At 43.2% G+C, this 24,738-nt stretch overlaps 2 protein-coding genes across 2 annotated transcripts; both read left to right on the top strand.

Moving 5' to 3' along the window:
• The first annotated feature begins 13,646 nt into the window (after positions 1 to 13,646).
• Positions 13,647 to 16,436, top strand: LOC127776895 (uncharacterized). Its single transcript, XM_052303464.1, has 2 exons — positions 13,647 to 13,771; positions 16,235 to 16,436. The coding sequence occupies exons 1-2, from the start codon at positions 13,647 to 13,649 to the stop codon at positions 16,434 to 16,436; spliced, it is 327 nt and encodes a 108-aa protein (XP_052159424.1).
• Positions 16,437 to 19,496: 3,060 nt separating this feature from the next.
• LOC127776894 (very-long-chain 3-oxoacyl-CoA reductase 1-like) lies at positions 19,497 to 21,236 on the top strand. The gene is made up of 3 exons (XM_052303463.1): positions 19,497 to 20,340; positions 20,727 to 20,793; positions 20,940 to 21,236. Exons 1-3 carry the CDS (start codon positions 19,667 to 19,669, stop codon positions 21,234 to 21,236), a joined length of 1,038 nt encoding a protein of 345 aa, XP_052159423.1. The 5' UTR covers positions 19,497 to 19,666.
• Positions 21,237 to 24,738: the final 3,502 nt, after the last annotated feature.

The raw sequence follows: 24,738 nt of genomic DNA, 5'->3' as shown, positions 1-24,738 counted from the left end.
TCCATGCAGCGGTTAAACAGGAATGCAACCGCGCACTCGGACGCTCTGGAGCGCACTCCGCCGCATCCCCATCACCGTTTCTAGCGGCCGTGGACAGTTGCAGGCCAAACCACCGCGCCATCTTCATCACCTCGACCTCCTTTCCGTTATCCCTCAATAGCCCCATCGGGAGATACAAAGAATGGGGAGATCGTTCTCTTTCTTGTTGGAAATTTGGTCATAATTCGACATATTTTAATCTAAAATATTAAGACGATAAACATGACATACACAATGAGAAGCGATCTAGTGATAAGGCTAAACATAAACATGAGCATGCTTAAGGTAAAATAAGCATAGACATTGTTGACATTCACATAGGATTGAAATCCTATGGATAACATTGTGAACATGTAAATAACAAGAAGAAAATCGAATAAAATTAGAATCTTATATCCAGAGAATGGTGCAGAAGATGTTGAGGCATTCGTATTGCCTTCGTTGATGTTGTCTCCTCCGTTCTCTCCAGTAGAAGCCATGATGAAGCAGAAGCAGAGGAAGATGCAACGTTGTCGTCGAAGAACGAAGAACAGGAGCAGTCGCGCTTGAAGCACTACCCGTGCAAGTTCCTGCTCCCGTGCAAGCGCTACCTGTGCAAGTTCTCAAGCAGGAACTCGAAGTGCAAGAGTCGGAAGAACATCTCAATAGGAACTCGAAGTGCAAGAGTCAGAAGAACATCTCAATTCTCCGTGTTTATTACCGTCTGTTACAAAACGAGAGAGAGAACAGCAGTAGCAGCTTGCCTCGCCTCTCCCCGCCCTACCTGGCTGTTAGCGCACCATCTCAACCAATCAACATAGACTCTCCACTAGCTCCGTATTTAAGTTGAGATCTTTTCACTTAGATTTTCAAGGTGACTTAGATTTTCAAGGTGGGCCAATGGAATTTATTAGGATTTAATTAGGCCTAGCCCATTAATCTAACATTTCTTTCTCAACTTCGGCCACCGTCGCTGTTGTCGTTATCTTCTTCTCCGGTGAGCCACGGTTCAACTATTCGCATGTGTAGCTTCATAGGGACCTCTCTAATGTTGTGGACATGCATGCATGCCAGCCCTTCGGGGAGATTTTGCTGTGTCCATCTTTCCGAGCAGGAGCGCCGCCGCCGTCCAGACCCAGGCACCGCCACCGCCACCAAGCTATCTCGGATGAACCGGATAATTTTTGGTCAAAAGCCAGTGAATCAGAGGCTTCTGAACAGGTGGTCCCAACGAGCAGATGGTCCCGGCTAGAAAGAGACGCTGCCCACTAGGCCCCAAGTCATGCGTGCGTCGAACCATGGTTGCTCATGTACTAGCTCACCAGTCACCACCTATGGGCTAAGGGTGTTTTTGGTTACCTACACTAGGGTTGGCTCACATCCGCACGTGCAGTGGATGGGTGTTTGCAAAGCCACCACGGTTGACTCTATGCGTGCAAAATCGCTTCTCTAGCCAGGCCCGAGGGGAACGCTCGAATTGAGATTCGCTTCTCGTCTAGGCCGAGGCCGTGTTGGCGTAGGGACGAGCATATATAGAGCGGGATGCGCGCGTGCAGTAGGCAAGAGGGGTCGCATATCCCCTTACCTCCCTCACCCCATTTGCATGCTTGACTCCTCCCAAGTCATCGACGCCTCCATCGTCGTTTTCTTCAGCAGGTGCTACGGGTGCCACCTCAGATCTGGCTGCTTCGTGAGTGGTGGGGGTGGAGTCTTGGAGGAGCAGTAATCGAAGGGAACAAGGAGGTAGGGCTGTGGTCATCACCGCTTGGGCCTACACCATCTTTCTCTACCTCAGATTCCTCTCTTCCTCACCTTTCTTCTTCCTCACTCCTACCACCCTCTCCTCCTTGGAAGCCAAAGGCACCAAATTGGATGGCCTGGAGGCTGGAGCAGGAGGCCACAGGATCCAATTACTACGATGACGGCGGTGAGCGTAGGAGGCCCTGTCGGAGATGCTAGGTCAGAGGAGAGAGACCGGATGCAAGGCGAGTTGACGGCAATGACAACGAGGCACCACGTCCGATCCCATAGATGGTCGTAAGGCCCGCCCGGCCCGACCCGGCCCGAGATGATCATGCCAGCACGGCACAGCCGGCACTTCGAGCCATGTCGTGCCGGCCCACAGGCTGCACCTCAGGCCCAGGCACAGCCCACTAGTAGTCTGGCCGTGTCATGCCGGCCCGAAGGCACGGGCGGCCCATCGTGCATTGTTTAAAATATGTCTATTTCCTGTCCCTCATCTTTGGGCTTTGATACATATATAGCTAAAATAAGTCTATTGTACGTCCCTACTCTTTGGGCCATGCCATATAATATATCTATTTCTCCACTATATTCTTTGTGCCATGCCTTACATATGGTTGAAAATAAGTCTGTTTCACATCCCTAAACTTCATGCCGGGCCATGCTGGCCCAGCGTGCCGAGATAGCAGTCCAGGCACGGTACGACACGGCTGTTAGGCCAGGCCGGCACGGGCATGACCCGAGTCTTGTGGTGCCTGGGCCAGGCCAAATCACCGGGCCTTGGGCGTGCCCTCGGGCCATATGGCCATCTATAGCCGATCCCCTTTATTTCTACCTCCCATCTTTTTCTTTTTTTCTTTTTTATCTGTTTTTCTCAGGTAATAAATTACAGATTAGTTGACCGGTTCGTCTTATAAACTTGTTTTTGAAGAAGTCTATTTTTAACTATCAATTTCACTATGAAAATTGAAAAAAAAAATCGATTATATGGAGAATCACTATTGCTATATAGTAGAGGTAATATAAACTTGTCATATGATATTGTAGAGGTAAGCTCACCCAACTAAATGAAGAGGTCTATGCTCAATGCCATACGACCAACCAAACAAAATCTCTTCCCAACAGTATCTATCATGCAAGTAATCAAACAAAATCTCATCCCAGCCAAACAAAACCGATGAAAACAACCAAACAGTATCTCCTCATCAAGGTTAAACTCTGATTCCATGAGAGAGATGGGCCAGGCTAAAGGAATGCAAGCAAACAAACTCACCCTAAGCCAATTAGAGACCACCCATGCACCTAATTAGTGAACAATATTCACACCAAATGAAGGCTCGGTTCTGTAGTCGAACTGCATGACCAGACGGTCAAACCAAGGGCTCGACCAATTCGATGGCCGGTCCGACTTTTTGCACTATGTTCGGCTGTCAAGTAGGGAGAAACCAGAACTTGACATCTAATCTTCATTCATTATTCATTTTAAATTCAGTTTCAGATTTCAGATTTGAGAAATTAAAAAAATTAGAACTTAACAATTTCAGAACTTCACAACATTATATGACATGACAATTTTAGAACTTTACAACTTCTGATTTCAGTACTAGAGTATTTTGGTGACAATTCAACACTTCATGTTCACAAGTTCATATGACATAACTTGACAATTTTAGAAGTTATCAATTCTAGAACTTGACAACTTCAGATTTTAGATGTATAGCCCATTTCAGTGACAATTCAGCACTCCATGCTTACAACATTAGATTGCATAACCTAACAATATCGGAACTTGTTGATTTCAGACCTTGGAAACATTAGATTTCTACGAGAGAGTATTTCAGTGGCAATTCAGTACTTCATCCAATCGATGAATTGCACAGCTTGATTGTATAGGTCTAGGACACAACAAGCTTATGGGAAGATTACAGTGCATTTTCAATGTATTCTTCTTGATGTGCATGATGTTATAGCGTTACCCTCCATTATGCTTCATGATCTCCATCACGCAACCCTGCTGGGTTGGGAAAATCTGGTTGGCCCTTTCCAAAGGGTACTTGCGATATGCTTGATCAACCTTTGTTACAATTTGATCAATATTGTTAGGAGGGCTGTTCTAAAACAATGCCTAGATTGTTGTAAAAAAAGATATAGTGCATTAAGATCAGGTGAGTTCGGAGGTTGGCATGTTAGTCATATGTTCCACCCATCTATTTGAGGAATTTCTACAATTTTGGATCGTTTTACGTCAATGTGCGTCTTTTGTTGTCTTGTTGGAGTAATTTGGACATTCCTCTTCCTTTGGCTTTCCACTTTACCTGGATTGCAGGCAAAACCTTGTTGTCAAGGAATTATCGGCTAGTTTCCTTAGTAACGGACATCATCGTCTTTGTTATTAATAAGCTACCTCTGGTAGCAAAAATAATTTTAGCATAACTTGATCAATTAAGACCACAAATTTAAAATATACATGTATGTCATACTTTTAGGCCTATTTATGCTTGATCTGTTAGCTGGTTCTACATAAACGGAGAGCAACATACCAATTTTCCCATCAAATACATATTTACCTTGTTGTTAACACCAAAAATTGGTAAGATTCTTTAGTGGATTCGGCTAAGAAAAGAGCACATTTAGCCGATTGAAACTTCCCTAGAAGAGACCGAGTTTAAGAAAGAATCGTGAAGACTATGGCATGGCGGCATAATTCTATCTATTAATTAGGTAGGATTTAGTAGTTTCCTTTTATTTTTAGGAAAGTTTCTTTCTTGTCCAATAAGTATCTACCCATGGATATAAATATGTACACATGGAGTCATTGTAAACTATCTTACATATCAATACAACTACTTTCGCCGCATCGCCACCCTCTTTTCCGAGGATTTTACTTATCATCCAGTGGAAGATGGCACCTGACGCGGGGCTGCATCAGCTTTTGATCTCCGGCGAAGGGGTAAGTCCTATGTTCCGTTGGCCCAGACAATTGTATCGGCTACATTGGTGTGCTTCAAGGCTGCATTGCTTCGATCTTTTGGATCGCTTCGGTTCGGTTGATATATTTCCCTACATATTTATCATATATCTTAGTTAATCTAGTTTAGAATCTTAATTTGATCATATCGGCTGAGATTCATTTTAGGGTCTATGTTAGTATTGGCTAAATTATCTAGCTAGATTAAATTAACTAAGGTATTCACCACCCTAAAAATTAGTCAAAGGCTTGATTGTTTAGACTTTATGCTTCTTTGCATACTCCGCGATGCATCATTCCTAGCTGTGCTTAGAATCATAAAGGCTAACCTGTCTTTAATTATAGTAACGGTTTCATCGGGGTTTCAGCCGATGAGTTATATGGATGTTGCATCGGCTTACAAGGATTACATACAAGTTGGTTTGAGCCAATCGCAACAAAGGTTTTAATGTTTATCTAATCTTGTGGATTTTATGACATCAGACCTCCAGCCGATGTATGCTTTAACCTTTGGATCAGGTCGCTTATTCTATCATATCACTATTAGCTGATTGGTTTCTACCGGATTATATTGTTATTTTGTTACATTACCATCAGCCGATTGTCTTTATATCGTTATCTACATTGGACATATAAATGATTGCTCAAAACCCTATTGGCATCGGCTAGTATCAGCATCGACTGGAACTACTCCGTCGGCTTGTCAGCCAATCAGCTATTTGATCTGTTGTTTACATATCTTGTCAGTTGCAGGATCAAACTGGCTGGCACACCCGTATCTCATCAATTTTTAGATCTACACTGGAGCAAAGCAGATCTCCTAGGCCGTTGCTGTTGTCGACTTAGTTCGTGCCAACACAGTTCCGGCACCATCGACCGAGCACGGATTTTTCGTCCACACTTGCTCATCAAATTTGGGTCGAGTAACCACAACAATGAACATCAAGTATTTGCTCTTAACCTCTCTTTCCGTTCTTGGTTCAACATTATTGGTGAATAGTATTTCTAGTTCTGTCTTGTCCTGTAGAACTTTTTTTTTTATCTGTGTACACATTGCCGTGCATTGGATTGAATTTAAGTTAATTTCTAAAATCAATCCTATATTGTTAAAGGCAATGTTCAATACATGTTCAGATTTGAGAACAAGATGTGTAATACTCCATGTTACAGAACTAATCAAATCACAACAGTTTCGTCCTTAACAATATATGATTGATTTCTGAACTTAATTTAAATTCAGGCGAGTGCGTAACATTGTGTACATTGATGAGAAATAGTTCTATAGGACAATGCAGGACTAGAAATACTATTTCATCAACATTGAACCAAGACCGGAAAGAGGGGTTAAGAGCATATACTTCATAGAGAAGGTGATGTTTCTTGTTGCGGTTACTCGGCCCCGATTTGACAAGCATGGTAGTTGTGTATTTGATGGTGAAATTAGTACCTTTTCCATTGTCTTTTTAGAGCTAGCTAAGAGATCGAGTACAAATAAGGCCCAACGGTATGACATGCACGTGTAGTTTAAAGTTGCCATCTTAATTGATCAAGTTATGCTAAAATTGTTTTTATACTACCATAGGTACCTTGGCAACAAAGAAAATGACATCGGTTACTGACGAAATCAACTAAGAATTCCTTGAGAACAATGTCATGCCCACAATCAAATTAAAGTAGTTTGCCAAAGAAAGAGGATTGTCCATATTAATACAAAAAGACAACAACAAGGCGCATAATGACATAAAATGATTTAGAATTTTTACAAGTTGCTCAAGCAGATGGGTGGAACATACGGCTAACATGCCAACCTCTGAACTCACCTGATCTTAATATATTGGATCTTTATTTTTTGCAGCAATCTAGGCATTCTTTTAAAATGGCACTCAAAACAATGTCGATTAAATTGTAGCAAAGATTGTTTACGCATATCGCGAGTACCCTTTGAAAAGTGCCAACTAGATTTTCCAAACCCAGTAGGGTTGCATGAAGGAGATCATGAAGCACGGTGGAGGTAAGCACTATAACATCCTATTCATGAAGAAAACATACCAGATGCTTGGTGATCTCTCCCATAAGCTTCTTGTGTCCTGTGCACCAATACAAACAATATCTGCAATTTGTGTGTTAGATTCTGTTGTGTTTTTTCATGAACATGGAGTTATGAATTCTCATTGAAATACTCTAGTTATGAAACCGGAAGTTGTCAAAGTTAGAGAATTGTCAAGTTATGTCATCTGATATTGTCAATGTTGTCATGTTTTGATATTTTAAGTCCTAAATGTGTCAAGTTCTGAAGTTTGAAACTTAAATTTTCAAGTCGAAAAGCTAAAACTGAATTTGTATTTAGTGACTAAAATTTAGATGGTAAGCTGTTGGTTCTCTGCTAGACAAGTGTCTAAATTTGCTCAGTTGAGAAGTGACTGAATTTGAGCTCTAGTTGATAGTAGCAAACCACCAAATGTTCAAAAATCATCCAGGAAAATAATAAGTGTCATCAAGCTTCACGGTTACAACAAGTTTAACACAGATTTTGTTACTCTAGCTCACATCATTAAACTAATAGCAGCAAACAAACAAGTCATCTTCTTCTCTGCAGTAGCAAGCTCGCTACCGCTGTTGACTAGGGATGAAAACGGAGTGGATACGGATGGATAATGCTCATACCATATTTGTTTTCATTTTTTTTACCGGATACGAAAATGAATACGGATAGCTTGAATACGGAAACAAATACGGATTATCTCGAATACGAATAAGAATCGAATATGATCGGACACGAATACAGAAATATTTTTTTCTCAGGACACAAATGCCAACTCAACTTCTAATAGAAACAAATATCAACATATATAATTAGCTCATTTTATATAAAAATGAAGTATAGTTTATAAATATTTTTTAAAATTAAAATAATACTAATAGTATGGACTAGTGTTAAGAGATAAACTACTATTAAAATCTATAAAGGTATATTAAAGGTTATAGAGTTAGAAAGAAATAGAGTATGACTCATGGCTTCTACGGATATCCGAATAGTACTGTTCACCGGATATCCGAATTATTATCCGTATCCGACAGAAACCCCAATAACATATCAGTATTCGTATCTGGGAGAAAATATCCATATTTGTATAGCTATCCATATCCGAACTATTCGATCCGAAAGGTATCCGTATCAGTTTTTATCCGGAGCAGATGGAAACTATTCACTCCGTTTTCATCCCTACTGTTGACCCTCTTGCACTGGTAACACTTCCCTATCGGTAAATCAAATTGGAGAGGCCTCTCCAGTTAGTCTTAACTAGAGACACCCACGTGCTAGTATTTTAGGAGTTTTGGTTGCTATTAATCCATTAAGCAAGTAGGGGAAATATTCCTATCATCTATGCTTCAAATAAAATTTTCTCTTAAATTACTCATCCGATTTACAATCCGATTATACCGTTGTGTTCGTAATAATTAAATCTTTACAACAAGATCTCACATTATTATATTTTGATAAAAAATCACAAATTACTTTTATGATACGTCTAACTTACTTTTAGATTTCACTAAGTCTTCTTAGACATATAAAAGTAAATTCAGTAAAGCCTAAAATTAATTTACATATATTATAGAAGTAACTTATAACAAAACGAAAGTAACTTTAATTAATGCCTTTTTTCATTGAACAAATTATCATATATATATATATATATACGTATATATATATACGTATATGTATATACGTATATATATATAAGTTATTTTTAGATTTGATTAAAATATTCCTATACATTCATAATGCTCTAAGGTGATTACTTTTATTATTTTTTTAGTTAATTCCATAATTTGTGCTGATTAATTTAATTTCTAGATAGAGCCATGTTTTTTATCTCTACAACGGATTTACTTCAAATGACATGCTAAAGTTACCTTCGTTTTGTTCTAAGTTACTTCTATAATATATGTAAATTACTTTTAGCGTGTGTTTGGTTCTGGGACTAGGTGGGATGGGATGAAACCATCCCTGATTTTAGGATTGGGATGATTCCATTCGGGTGTTTGGTTTGTAGAATAGGACGATTCCAGTTTTTTGTTTGGTTGAAGGAACGAGGGAGGGATGGGATGAGCGCCGTTTGCAACCACCGACAACGCCGTTTGCAACAACCATGGTTGACGCCGCCTCTGCTCACCTCTGGACATGGTCGCCGCCGGCCTCCTTGATGGCGTTGATGAGCTTGGTCTGGTCGGGGACCTGGGTCGCGCGCACCGCGGAGATGATGGCGTCGGCATCGCAGATGAGCAGGCGGAGGAGCGCGACGACGACGGACGGGATGACCCAACCAAGCGCTGGCTGCGATGGTGTTGGCCTTCGCGCAGAGCAGCTGCGGCTCGGCGACGACGACGGCGACGAGGTCCGCGCGGGAGAGGGAGAGGGAGAGGCCGGTGGAGAGGAGGGCGAGCACGGCCACCATCACGGTCAGGCGGGCGGAGAAGCGCGACGACGCACGATCGGCCCGCTGCCGAGTTCCCCGCCTCCGGATCCGTCGCCGCAACCCTCCTCATCGTCGGATCCGCCGCTGCCGCCTTCCCCACCACTGGATCCGCCGCCACCGAGCCCCCCGCCACCGCCGTCGCCGAGCACACCACCGCCGACGTCGCCCGAGCCCACCGCCGCCGCTGTCGCCCGAGCCGTCTACCGCCGCTGTCGCTGAGCCTCCCCGCCACCGCCGTCGCCGAGCCCACCGCCTCCGGATCCGTCGCCGCAACCCTCCTCATCGCCGGATCCGCCGCCGCCGCCTTCCCCACCACTGGATCCGCCGCCACCGAGCCCCACGCCACCGCCGTCGCTGAGCCCACCGCCGCCGACGTCGCCCGAGCCCACCGCCGCCGCTGTCGCCCAAGCCGTCTACCGCCGCTGTCGCCGAGCCCACCGCCGCCGCCATCGCTGGATCCACCGCCATCTCTCGAGGATGAGCGCGCGAGCAGGGCAGCGAGCGTGCTCGCTCGTTCACGCCGTTCGCTCGTCCCACCTGGGACGAGTTCGTCCGCCAGTTTTGGCCAGATCGGTTGGTCCTGGATCTGAGAGGAATATTCCTCTCTAGGGACCAACCCATCCCACTCACCCCTGAACCAAACACCTCTAAAAATGGGTTCATCCCATCCCATCCCAGCAACCAAACACTACCTTAGGTTTTACTGAATTTACTTTTATGAGAGCACGAGCTTTGTGTACGATACCACAATGAGAGCACGAGCGCAACACTCGTCACCGTGGACTTAACCACAACAATCGCACTCATGTGAGACGTCATCCGCTTTGTACTTGAGAATCCGGCACCTGAGTTTTGCTGGCCAGGAACTCCACCATAGCCAACATTGTCGAAATCTTCCACGACCACATTGACCCCATAACATTCGCTCCTAGTTCACATCACGAAGTAGACCATTGGCCATCCCACACAGGCGATGGTAGTAAATGAAGTTGAGTTGTAGAGAAGAAGGGAGAAGCCTTACATGTGTAAAAAAGGGGAGATGAGCATCCGTGATTTATTTATTCAGCCTCCTGACATGCGAACTGAATAACATCGACACTTTCCACATCACTGCATTAACCATGTATGCTGAACCGAGGTTCTACATACAAATCTGCATGCAAATCCCTCCTTGTTTTAGGGCACCTTATAATGATCTTTTAGATAGCCACCATTAGCCATAAGGACTGGCTACGAGGAATAAAAAATAAAAAACCATTCTTCATCTCTCTCCATCGCAGATCCCTCTCCTACGAGTGCTATGCTGCTGCGGCCTCCTCCTCCTGTGAGCCCCGCTGCTTGCTCAGCCGCCCCCGCCGATGTAGCCTCCTCCCACGAGCTACCACACAGCCGTAGAGTTCCTCCCAATGGCGCCATGGTCACTGCTTCCACCACCTCTTCCTTCCACGAGGCAACGTAACTATTGCTGGATATGAGCTCTTCCTGGTTGGGATGGTGGGGAAGAAAATACTCTCTCCATCCCAAAATATACGGCACAACCACGTTTCTCTCATGTCTCATAATATAAGTCGTGCATGCATGCATACATTAACTAGCACCTCTTGGTCCAATAAAATTGATCTGTTTTAAATCCTATACCATCAAACCTCCCAATCACATTGCTTACATGCATCAAGGTGATCCAGCCAAGAAGAAGATTAAATTAATGTTTTCTTGGTCTTTGTGTTATGAGTGATTGAGCAAATGGAGTAAAGAGGACTAGAGGAGTCATTGGTTGGATGGTAAAAGGTGGGGCACAGCTAACTTAACACTCCCTTACTACTATATACATTGTAAAATACTCTAGATGGTATATAATAGTGGGGTCCACCTAGAACCCACGGTAAGATCCACTTGCGCATTGCGCATGCTTGAATTTTTCATTTTGGGTTTTATGCTGACCATATCATATACTCCCTCAATCTCAAAATATAAGCATTTTGACCCTGACACGATCTCCGAGATGCTACTTTGACCATCAATATCTATAAAATTAAGATGTTTTTAATAAAATGAGTTGCATATTATAATAGTTTGTTTAATGATAAATCTAGTAACATTAATTTTACATGTTGATCTTTTTTTATTTTTTTGCTATTAATTGTTAAAGTTAAAAATGTTTGACTTGTCACTATGTTAAAAATGCTTATATTTTGGGACGGGGGAGTAGAAATTTCAATCTACAAAATCCCACTGTATTACCTGGTTTATTAACCGGTTAATGTAAAGAGAGGTTTTACAGTGTTTGCGAAGTACTTAGAGTATTGAGAGGTGGAGTAATATGGACCGTTGATCAAGAGAGGGGCAAGGTATGAAATAAAATTATCATAACCAATGGCAATGAAGTAATTAACTAGTGAAATATTGCCATTATTGCCGAATTGAATACCTTGCTTCGTTGATCGTTACTGTACGATAGAGAAAATGTAAATCTACCTAGGCATTGATTAGATCTACACAGAAAAAAATTAGGTTATGTTTTCTTTCTCTTCTCCCACATCGCTTCGTTCTTACTAGGGTTTGAATTGGTTCACTAGAAAAAAAAAGGAGGGAGAACTGTCAATATGGTTGAGGATTGAAGCGAGACAAGGTTAGCCGGTCAATGGCAAAGCGAAGCGCATCCGCAAGATTTCATTTACGCAGTTGATTTGTGATTTACATAGCTCACAATTTCATTCATATATAAGAGATTGGAATGAGTTCTCCTCCCCTGTTATTCTTCCAGATTTTGAATTGGTGCACTCGCAAGGAGACACAGTCGTCATGGTTGAGCATCTATGCAATCTACAACGAATATATATCAATGGATATTTGGCATGTGGTGTAGACGTTGTGGCATTGCAGGCCTTCTAAAGTGGCATGCAATCCATGGATGGCATGCATGCACATATATGCCCAATAAATGGACATGCAGGAGGTAGTTTCCATTTTATCAGATGTGAAGTAAATCAAGGAGATGGTTATTTTTAGGTAATATTAAAATCTAAGTGTATGAATGGTATTATAAAATAAGTTATTTAATTCCCTAAGATATATAACTTTTTTAATTAGTGAATTCTACAAAACATATAAATAACGTAACATATGATTACCGTACGAATCTGTTATTAAGAAAAAAAACGTAAATCTCAAAAAGAACACGCAAACAACATCCTGAAGATAATGGCTATACTGATGCGGTACCTATGTACTTATAACTAATACTTAAGACAATTATACCCTTCTCTATTTCTTAGAAAATTATCTTTTTATCCTTACTATCTAAGTACATGTGCTAATATTTAAATACCTTTTAAGTGGCACTTTTTATTATGGAGTGTTGGATCATTATCTTTTTTAAACGTAAACACCGTAAAACCTCTCTAATGTAAATCATAGCGAAGCCAAATGGGCTACGGAGAGCAAAGCTACTACAGCGGTACAGATAACGTTTCACTGTGCCAGCGCCCAGCTTGGCACGAGGAGTACCATGCCGTGCCTGACCAAGTTACTTTTTTTTTCCGGGTTTCTCTGTCTGTTTTTTCCTCAGTTTTTTTTTTGGTTTTTCTGTTTTTCAGTTCAGTTTTTATACCTACGTATACAAAGTTTTTATACATGTATATTTTTTATACATACATATACAAACTTTGTATTCGTGTTCTTTTTTGTTTTTTTATGTTTTGAATATGTACGCATACACATATAAAGTTTGTATACATGTATATATACTTTTATACACCAAAAGTATAAAAAAATATAATATATATTGTATATATCGATATGCATACATATAAACATTATACTAGAGGAGGTGGGGTCCAAGAAACCCACCACGCGGTGGGCACGCGACCACCCGCGTATTAGCGTCCTCCCTATTTATGTCATTCACGTGTTGCGTGACAGTGCACCAGTTTTAGAGTACGCAGCCCGGCCCACCAATCGTGGGCCACCCAGGTCACATTGGGCCTGCTCCACTACAGGCCCAACCGGAGCCACAACTTTAGGTCCTGGGCCTACACAACCCAAACGACTAGTCTGATGGATGAGGACCGCCCCCACTTTTTAAGTAGTGCTCCCCCATCGTCAATTACCGATGTGGGACATGGAAATTGTTCCGGGTTCCAAACCTTAGGATCTGATACCACTTGTTAACCCTTGTTAACCCATGTGACCCATGGAAATTGTTCCGGGTTCCAAACCTTGGGATCTGATACCACTTGTTAGAGTGCGCAACCCGGCCCACCAACCGTGGGTCACCCAGGTCATATTGGACCTGCTCCACCACAGCTCCAACCGGAGCCACAACTTTAGGTCCTGAGCCTACACAACCCAAAAGACTAGTCTGATGGGTGAGGACCGCCTCCACCTTCTAAGTCGTGCTCCTCCATCATCAATTACCGATGTGAGACTAAACCCGACAGATGGCAGCGGTGCTGCCGGGGACGGTGGCGCGCTGCAGGGGCGCCATCGTCAACATCGGCTCGACGTCGTCGGAGGCCATCCCATCCTTCCCCTCTGCACCATGTACGCTGCTTCCAAACGGTGCGTACATACCACAGTCCACATCTAACACCAAGTTGCAATAATTTTTAAAGATACTAGAAGCTTTAGTCGAACTCAATTAATTAGATGAAGACGATACAACTAACAACTGCACAATAAGAGAATGGATTTTAATTCCTCGAGGGGATATCCTCTCGTTATTTGTATGCCACTCAAATGATTATGAAAAAAATTGAGAAGATGTATTAGCATGTATTATATCACTTCGTAAATATGCAAGTTCAAATTCAACTTCTGCATCTCGTAACGAAAAAAAATAAATTTTACTGTGAATATACGTTATCTAGCTGTAGTTTAATTTGTTTTTTTCGTTACGAGATATAGATGTTGAATTTTAACTTACATGTTTATGGACTGTTATATCATATGTTAATAAATCTTCTCAATTTTTTTCATAACCATTTGAGTGACATGCAAATAATGAGGGGAATCCCCTCGAGAGCAAAATATTTTCACCACAATAAGTCACTACAATAATATTTTAATTTTTTTATCATAAAGTATTTACTCGCTGAACCAAAATAAATTATTCGAACAGACATATATATTTACGTGCGCCAGAATTAAACTCGCCAAGTTCAACTGCCGCAGCATGACCTATATACTCCCACCGTTTCAAAAAAACGCAACCTAGGAGGAGATGTGATCCCTGCTAGTACAATGAATTTGGACAGAGGGGTGTCCAGATTCATTGTACTGTGAGGAGTCACATACCTCTAAGGTTTGCTTTTTTTTTTTTTTTACGGAGGGAGTATATTATTGACTGCATTCATTTCGAGGCACGTTGCTCAGTTCTCCCGGGGCCTACATGTCGAGTAGGCAAGTAAAGGAATCCATGTGCAATGCCAGGTAATCGACGACCAATCTCTAACCTTCTCCTCATACTGACAAGATCGGATCCGACGAAATTTGCAACCAAAAACAAACGCTTCGTGGTTTTTCACAACAAATTAATTTACGCCAGTGATGATCTTTTATTTATGGGTTAATTAGATCATACCATTAAAATTTTGCCGGTTTTAAAATATACCATTACTATTTACGTATTCATAACGATGACATTGCTACTTATTTCTAATCTTAGTGGTGCCACTAAGATACGTATTTTACATGTATTAGACAAAAATGCCCTCATCTTCTACCCCCTCTCTCTTCCCCATCCTCTACCCTCTCTGTCTTCTACATTGTGCCGCTCCTGCTGTAGCCGCCGCTCGCCGCCGCGCTGCCGCTGCTGCCGCCGCCGCCACCGAGCCGCTACTGTGCCGCCGCTGCAACTGCCGCCGCCGAGCCGTGTCGCGCCGCCGCTGCTGCTGTGCCGCCGCACCGCGCCGCTGCCACCGAGCCGCGTCGCGCTGCTGCCGCTGCAGTTGCCGCCGCCGAGCCGCATCGCGTCGCCGCAGCTGCGGCTGCCGCCGTCGCCGACGCGCCGCGCTGCCGCTGCTGCTACCATCGACGCGTCGTGTCGCTGCTGAGAAGGAACAGAGGAGGAAGAAGAGGGGAAAATGGGTAGTTTGGTCCAATTTTATCTAGAAATGCATCCAAGGGGTAAGTAGTGGTATATTTTGAATATGTGTGAAATTATGGGGACTGTCTACTCCTCATTTGACAGAAAACACCTCCTAATATCTTGCAAATTTTTTACCATTGGATTGATTTGAGATTCGTGCAAACCCCACCAAACCCTAACCAGATTCGTGCACAACGCTCGAGCGCTCCTCCCCTCCTCTCAGCACCGCGTGCCTCCTTCACCGCCACCGCCCCCGCCGCCCCACCGTGCCGCCACCCGGCCTCGCCGGCTGGCCGAAAAGTGTCAACGGCGCCGGCGAGGCCCCGCCGGCTGGCCCCCTCCCTCTACCCTTCCCCCTCCCCCTCCCCTCCTTTTCCTCAAGCCGGCGGCGGTGCGCTGTCCGTCGTCTTCCCCGTCGCCGGCGGTGGAGCACCACCACCGGCTGCCTCCTCCTACCACTCTTTCCGCTTTGCCCCCTCCGCCTACACCGGCCCACCGCCCGCTCTTGACCCCGCGGCTTCGGCGGCGCCGCTGCAGCCTCGCCACCCGCCCGATCCGCCGCCCACCGCGGGCTGCCGCCTTCCACGGCCATCCCTCTAAAGCCGGCGAACTCCCCCCTCTTCCCCCTCCCCTCCCCCTCCCACCCCCACCCCATCCTGGGACTCTAATTCATCGGCCCTCTGCCGGAGTTTGGGTTCGCCGGCGCCGGAGAAGAAAAGGTGGTCGCCGGAGTTGGAGAAGAAGAGCACGAATCGTGAAGCACATCCAGTGATCCAAAATTTACAAGATTTGAGGTTGTATTTTCTGTCGACAGAAATTTAGCATTTCCGGAAATTATAATGGCATATTTCCAAATACATGAATACCAGTGGCATATTTCAAAACTGGAAAATTTTTAATGGCATGTATCCAATTAACCCTTTATTTATACATGCGCAGGCGTCTGTTTTTCGTGACGACGAGGATGGTGCAAAACCTGATGGAGGAGAGGCGCCTCTCGCCGTTCACGGTGACCTCGGACGCCTACGCGCGTGCGGCAGTGCGGTGGATCAGGCGCGGCGGCGCGCTCTGCACGCCGAGCGGCCAGCACCAGCTGCTGTGGTGCGTCGCCGCCGCCTTGCTGGAGTTCGTCCTCGAGTAGATCCTCCTGCGCAGCGTTGAAGGCGCCGTCGTCGCAGCACCAAGTTTATTCCAAGTGTCAAACGCCGAGTTTAGTTCCAAACTTTTTCTTCGAACTTTCAACTTTTCCATCACATCAAAACTTTCCTACATACATAAACTTCCAATTTTTCTATTACATTGTTCCAATTTTAGCATGAACTAAACACACCAAAATTGAGATGAGTAGTTTGGTTCATCTAGGGGCGAATCCTAAACATAAAAAAATAACCCGATGTCCCACACATGTACTATACCACAACTAAAAAATAATAATAATAATAATAATAATAATAATAATAATAATAATAATGCTAGTAGTAGTTTCTATGTTTTCCCGTTTGTAGCAATTGTAATGCAAAAGTGCATGGCTGATAGATCAAAGTTCCAAAATGCAGCTTACAAGCAATATCCGTTTTTAGCAAAATACGGCATCTACTCATAATAACCAGTAAAAAATGAGGAAAGAATTGTTAGTAAACATTTCATATAGAATTTTAAATGATAACTGTGAAGTGGTTGGAAATAAATTAATTAGACGGTGAAAGGAGAAAGATAGCCGCAGGCTCCATCCATCTCATGCAGCCTGTGGCCGGCAATCGTGGACACGGTTCCTTTTGTTCCATTTGTGTGGGCATATATTGCCTCTCGTATCCTCCATGCCATAGTGGACTTTACTGAACTGCACGGGCTCGTATGCTCACGTGAGATGTCTCAACTACTAAGTGCCATTTTGAATCGCAGGTTGAAAAATGGAGGCATGGAAAAAACACATAATTTTGATAGAAGTTGAAGTGTAAAATAGAATATTACAGAACACAGAAAAAACACAGAAATTACCATTTGATCAGATGAAAAAGATAGACTCAAAGGAAATTTTCCAAAAAGTTAAAACTCTTGCTAAGTTTCCTCCAAAATTCACATACAATGTGTCATTTCATAGGAATTTCATAGGATTTAGAAAGCTTCAATCTTTTGAATCAAAGGGACAGATAGAAAATTTTCTGTAAGATTTAAATTCTATGAAATTCCTACGTATAAATGTTTTGATTCAAAGGGGTCCTAAAATGGACCAAATGCCCCCACTAGGCCTGTTGTCTACTGCCTGCCGTGGGCTGAGTTGCTAGGCTTTCGGGTGTCCCATTGGTTCATCCAGGGGGTGTCCCTTGTGATCAGATTATCTGGGATGTACAACAGAAAACCGAAAAATTACTTGTGTCCAGTGCATCACGTAAGGCCTACATAGATTCACCCCTGGGTCCAGCAGAGAAGCCTGGTTACACCTCTATTCTGGTACGCATAAATATGGACATATAACTTGGCAGTCAGCTCGCAACACGTGTTCGCTATCCCCATTTTCTTCCTCTTTGTAAACACAAATCCCCCACCCGGCCGGGGGGCGCTGTGATGCACACATGGAACACACACGTATATTATATATAAAAAGAAGAGAATTACATGGAGTACCATCAATTCTAATACTAGACCGTCATGTATCCTGGGTAAAAAAAAACATCTTGGCAATCTTCTCTAAATACACGGAGTATTAAGAGCCATCAATTGAAATACTAGATCACCACCCATATCCTTAAGTAAAAAACTCCTTGACCACGCCTTCTCCAAATATAGACATGCCTCAACCATCATATTCCATGAATCAGTCTTCCGTAAGATAGCCCATGCACACCAAATAGGAGCTGCTCTTAACAGGACATACTTTCACATTATTATGAATTCCAGCAAGCCAGTTTCTAAACATATATGTGCTACACTACGTGGTGGAGGAATTCCAGATGTTACCCAGGTGATGGACCAAATAGAATGGGAAAAGTGATATCAAAGAAAAAAATGTCTAATTATCTCACATTTCCAACAAAAATAACAATATTGTTATGTCCCAAAAAAAATAGTATTGTGGTAATGCTTTTAGTAAAAAAAAATTACTAGATGGTCCCTCCATCTTATAATATAAGAGATTATTTTTTCTCTAACATTAAGAATAACAACAAAAGACTACAATACCCATGTTAAATAAGATTTGATTGTGGGTAAGTGGGTAGTTGGGGGTTAATATATATAAAAATTTAAATTGGAGTTGATGGATGTGATAAGTAGTAAAAAAAACCTTTATATTGTAGTGTAACTAAAAAGAGCAAAATCACTTATATTATAGGATGGAGCGACTACCCACTCCTATATTATTTACATTTGTAACATGGTGTGCTCTACCTCCATCCTAAATATCCTAAATAGAGAATAATGATTTCTGGAGTTTCACACGGTGATTAAGAAAGTTCGTTGATGAAATTAAATGAGTGATATTTGCGATTGGTTGAGATGGAGCTGATAGGTGAAGAAATAAAATATATAAGAGATATTCTTAATTAAGTACTCCCTCCGTCCAAAAAAAGGCAAACCCTGGGTTTCCGTGTCCAACTTTGACTGTCCGTCTTATATGTAATTTTTTTATAATTCGTATTTTTATTGTTGTTAGATGATAAAACATGATTAATATTTTATGCGTGACTTGTCTTTTTAATTTTTTTCATATTTTTTTCAAATAAGACGAACGGTCAAACGTTAGGCACGAAAACCAGGGTTTGTCTTTTTTTGGGACGGAGGGAGTAATGTTTGCACTGCATGTGTTTCCGTTTCAAAATAAGTGCAGTTTTACACTATTCATATTAAACGTTTGACCGTTCATCTTATTTGAAAATTTTTTATGATTAGTATTATTATTGCTATTAGATGATAAAATATGAATAATACTTTATGTGTGACTAAATATTTTCAAATTTTTTATAAATTTTTCAAATAAGACAGACGGTCAGACATTGGGCACAGATATTCACGGCTGCACTTATTTTGGGGACGGAGGCTAGTACATTGGAACCAGAACAGCCCAAGTGCACGGACGACGCACACTCTGCTAGCTATCTATCCCTTCAATTTACTCGTGCAATTTGCTCGCGTGCTGCTGCGTGCCATCTCGTCTAGTAACCGTTCCATGTCCATGTCCATGTGCTATTCCCTTCCCATCACGTCAATTTATTGCCCGTACGCGTGCAGTTGCGCGTGCTGCGTCCGGCCGGTCTCGGTTGGCTGCTTGGCGGCTCGCGTCACGTGAGATAAAGCTAGCTCAACGACGAACCAAACCTAACACATTTGTATCCTGCCAAACGCCGAGGAAGCTAGAGAGAATATCGCCATAAGATGGCTACTCATGTCGACCTGATCCGCTGGCAAGATGAGCCGGCGCCGGCGCCGTGGTGGTTCCTCCCGCTGGCATTCCTCGGCGCCGCCTACGTCGCGGCCGTCACGCTGCGCCTCCTCGCCTACCTCACGCTCTGCCTGCACCAGCGGCGGCCCAACAACGACCTCCGCCGCCGCTACGGCGCGTGGGCCGTCGTCACCGGGCCGACGTCCGGGATCGGACGAGCCATGGCGCTGGAGCTGGCTCGCCAGGGCCTCAACCTCGTGCTCGTCGACCTCGACACCACCAATCTCCAGGAGATCTCCGACACGATCCGGTCACGCCACGGCGGTGTCGAGACCAAGACCGTGGTGTTCGACCTCTCCCTCGTCTCCACCGACCAGGGAGACAAGCCGCTGCGGCGGCTAAGGGAGGCCGTGGATGGGCTCGATGTCGGGGTGTTAGTGAACAACGCCGGCGTGGCGTGGCCCGGCTCGGTATACCTGCATGAGGTGGAGGTGGAGGCGTGGGTGAGGATGATGCGGGTGAACCTGTGGGCGGTGACGGTGGTGACGGCTGCGGTGCTTCCGGGGATGGTGGCGCGACGCAGGGGCGCCATCGTCAACATCGGCTCGGCATCATCGGAGGCCATCCCTTCCTTCCCGCTCTTCACTATATACGCTGCCACCAAAAGGTGCGTACATACAACGGTCCACATCATGTGACAATAATTTTTTTAAAAAAGAAGAAGGTTTGGTCGAACTCAATTAATTATATCAAGGTGAGTCATACGATAATATTGTAATTTTTTATCATAAAGTATTTACTCGCTGAACTAAAAGAAATTGTTCGAACTAACGCAGTCATATTTATGTGCACTAAGACCCTGTTTAGTTCCAAAGTTTTTGTCCAAATTAACTTCCAACTTTCAACCACAACTTTTCTATCACATCGTATTAATTTTAACCAAACTTCAGTGTGAATTAAACACAACGTAAGATTTAAACTCGCCTTTTTTTTAAGTTCAACTGCGCTGCATGCAGCATGACCTGTATTATTGACTGCATTCATTTTGAGCAGGTACGTTGCTCAATTCTCCCGGGGCCTACATGTCGAGTATGCAGGTAAAGGAATCCATGTGCAATGCCAGCTAATTGACGAACGACCAATCTCTAACCTTCTCCTCATTACTGGCAGGATCGGATCCGATGAAATTTGCAACCAAACACACACACACACACTTGAATCACAATATCAAATTTACGCCAAAATTTTATCTTTTTTATACATGTGCAGGTGCCGTTCTTCGTGGCGACGAGGATGGTGGAAAACCTGGCGGAGGCGAGGCGCCTCTCGCCGTTCACGGCGACCCCGGGCGCCTACGCGCGCGCGGCGGTGGGGTGGATCGGCCGCGGCGGACCGCTCTGCACGCCGAGCGTCCGGCACCAGCTGCTGTGGTGCGCCGCCGCCGCCGCGCCGGACTTCGTGCTCGACTGGATCCTCCTGCGCAGCCACCTGGAGCAGAGGACGCTGCTTTCGGCGGATCAGAGCATCGAGGGCGCCATCTCCGTCTTCGCAGCACGGAGTTGATTCCAGTGCAAAAGGGCACGTAGCCTGATGGTTACGGTGACCCGAGTAAAACTTAAGATCCAAAGTTCAAATTAAGTTCCCAATTAAAAAAACTATATTTATCCTGTTGGATATAAATGTTGAGTAAAATTAAAAAAACAAATTGAGATGAGTGACGACCATCTTGAACGCTGTACTACACTAAGGGTGTGTTTGAGCAGGAGGGGATTGACGAGATTGGGGAGATTAGAAAGATACGCAAAACGAGGTGAGCCATTAGCGTATGATTAGTTGAGTATTAACTATTTTAAATTTTAAAAATAGATTAATATGATTTTTTTAAAACAATTTTCCTATATAATTTTTTTTAAAAAAACGTACCGTTTAGTAGTTTGGGAAGCGTGCGCGCGGAAAACGAGATGTTGTCTCTCTCAATCTCCCATATAACCCAGGAACGAACGAAGCCTAAGTCTATAAAAGCGAGTCAGCACTCAGCAGTTGCATTGTACTATATATATACACAGTACTAAGCGTACATATCACCTATATTATTTATATTTACTATACTTCCTTAATATCAAAATATAATGATTTTTAAGAGTTTTACATGATGATGAAAATAATAGGTGAAATTAAATGAGGAATGTTTGTGATCGGTTGAGATTAGCTACGAGGTGGAAAAATAAACACGGAAGATGATTATGTATTTGTGATTGGCTATAACAAGAGAGTAAGTAAAGAGGGGGATAGTTTTACCGTCCTTCTCAAGTACGGCAATTATTTACTACCTGCAGCAAGTACTAGGTAAGTTGAGATACCAAAATATTTAATGTTAAATATAGGTATCTTGGTATACTTTCTCCAGTAAAGAAATTGATATTTTGGGATAAATTTTTAACACTAGAAGTTACTACTCGCTAGCATTGATTTTTTTATGGGGCAATTACATTCATGCCCCTACTTTCAAGGCCAATTATTGTTTTACCCTTATTTTTTAGGGTTTGCACTTTTACCCCCACTTTTTAATCTGAAGCAGCCATGTACCCCCTCTAACAGTCACAACTAACGGTGTTAGTTATAGAGAAAACGACATATATACCGTTGGTGGTTATTGCAGTTTTGCCCCTATTTTTTCAGTCTTTGTGTGATTTTGCCCCATTTTTTTCAGCTTGTGTGAGTGTTATAATGTGAGGCTTTGACCGGCCAAAGCTCATGCATTCACTCTGAACCCCTAAACTACAGCTCAACGTCCGTCAGTTAATCGAGACTACGATGTTAGTATGCACAATTGATACCACATTTAGTAGTACATAGATAATACAACAGGGTTGTTCTTATTAAAAAAAATACAACACGGTTATGAATTGTTCCAAAATAAAAAAGGTAGTAGCCTCGACCACGCCGGCTAGCCCTCGACGCGACCACGCGGCCGCCACCGCCTCGACCACGCCTGCGGCCGCCACTGCCTTGCGCACAGTAGCTGGCGCGCGCCCGCCCACGGCCGGCGCCGCTGCCTCACGCCCGCCGCCTCCTGCTCGCGCGCGCCCAGGGCCGCCCTCTCCGCCGCCTCCGCGCCGCGCGCACGCCGCCACCGCCGCCGCAGCCTCGCGCCCGCCGCCTCCGCCCCCTCGATCCGCAGCCTCCGCGCCGCGCGTACACCGCCGCCGCCGCCACCCGGTCTCAATCGGCGCTACGGTTCCAGGAAACCGACGCACGGTGGTGGGAGGAGACTCACTCATCCTATCCATTCCCTTTGGGGTATAAACGTAATATCATATTTCCTAAAACATTTTTTTTATTTCCTTTTGTATTTTTTAACACAACATCGTGGGACCCACCAAATGGTTGTTACAACTGAGGGTAGATGGCTGCTTCAAATTCAAAAAGTGAGGGTAAAAGTGCAAACCCTAAAAAGTAGGGTAAAACAGCAATTGGCTTTGAAAGTAGGGGCATAGATGCAATTGTCCCTTTTTTTATTAGCATTTTTTAAAAAATTTGATGAAGTTTATTGAAAAATTTAGCAACATGTACTACACCAAATTTGTTTCATTAAAACTAACATTTAATATATTTTAATAATATATTTATTTTGTATTGAGAATGTTTTTATATTTTAGTACAAACTTGATAAACTTGAAAAAAAAAAGAGTTAGTACAACTTATAATATAACACGAACTATAATTTTTAAGCCAACAGAGTAATATTTTTAATATGTATATTTTAACAGTTTACTTCGGATTTTACCGGGAAACAATGATAGTAAATTTTGTTAAACATGATAAATAATATTTTCACCCTATGTATTACTACATTGAACATTGGAATCAAAACAACCATGTGCACGGACGACACACACTCTGCTATGTACCTATCTATCCTCTTCTGCCTAATTATCCCTTAAATTTACTCGTGCAATTTGCGGGTAGCTGCTGCGTGCCAATCGGCAGGTAACCGTTCCATGTCCATGTCCATGCCAGACGGCTGATGCGCTAGCCTGCCAGCTCAACGACGAACCGAACGGCCTATGCGCCCGGGCGTCAGCCTAGTGCTCGTTATAAGCATCAACAACAGTCCTTTTATACTACTCCCTTGTTCCATTTAAGTGTAGCTATGGTTTTCCGCGAACAATTTTAATCATATGTCTTATTTAAATTTTTTTTAAAAAAAATTAAAAACATAAGTCACGAGTAAAGTACTATTCATGTTTTATAATCTCATAACAACAAAAATAGTAATTATAAAAAATTTTCAAATAAGATGGACGATTAAAGTTGGACATGTAAATTTATGGTTGCAGTTAAAATGGGACTGAGGGAGTATCATCAATCCTAATTTTTTGGAATTTTGGTGAAAAAAAATCCTATCTTGATACTATTTTTGTTTTTTTGAAAACTCCATCTCCGTATTCTTCGCTCTTCATTTGAGGGAGAGCTACCCAAATCCCTCTTTTCCGTAAGGTTTTTCTCTTTGTACACAGGGAGGGAATATCGCGCATTTGGAGAAGCGATATATTTTTTACATAGGGTCAGTGGAAAAACAAATATTTTGGTTGGTTGTTCAACAAAAGGGTCCATTTTTTAGTTTTTAAGGATTAAATTTAGGCTTTCACTTATAGAAAGAAGTTTTCCTCTTTCTATTTTCAATTTAGAAAACCCAATGATATAATTTTGGGATAGATTATATATATTCCGTAGATGATGCTCTTAATTACATTCAGCTCGACGCTGTCAATTAATCTCCGGAAAATCTTCAGCTTCCGGCACGATCCGTGGTGACCTCGCGATGACAGCGTACAGTAAGTCGTACAGACCAAGCCCGTGGACCGTGGTGTTACACCCCACTCATGGCGACGAGTCGTTGGGGTGGCTCAAGCAGGAGGCCTTTCAGCTGGCTGGGCGTCAAGTTTTAACTAAGGACTCATTCGGAACAAATTAAGGTTTTGGGAGGATTTAAATACGATGGGTGGAATTACTACGAGGTAGGCCTCTCACTAGAGAGGGTACGGGTAACCTATATCTGTAA

This window comes from Oryza glaberrima, chromosome 6, assembly GCF_000147395.1.
Source record: "Oryza glaberrima chromosome 6, OglaRS2, whole genome shotgun sequence".
Taxonomy (NCBI): domain Eukaryota; kingdom Viridiplantae; phylum Streptophyta; class Magnoliopsida; order Poales; family Poaceae; genus Oryza; species Oryza glaberrima.
The sequence above is the reverse complement of the archived record's forward strand: the minus strand, read 5'-3'. Positions and strand labels throughout refer to the sequence as shown.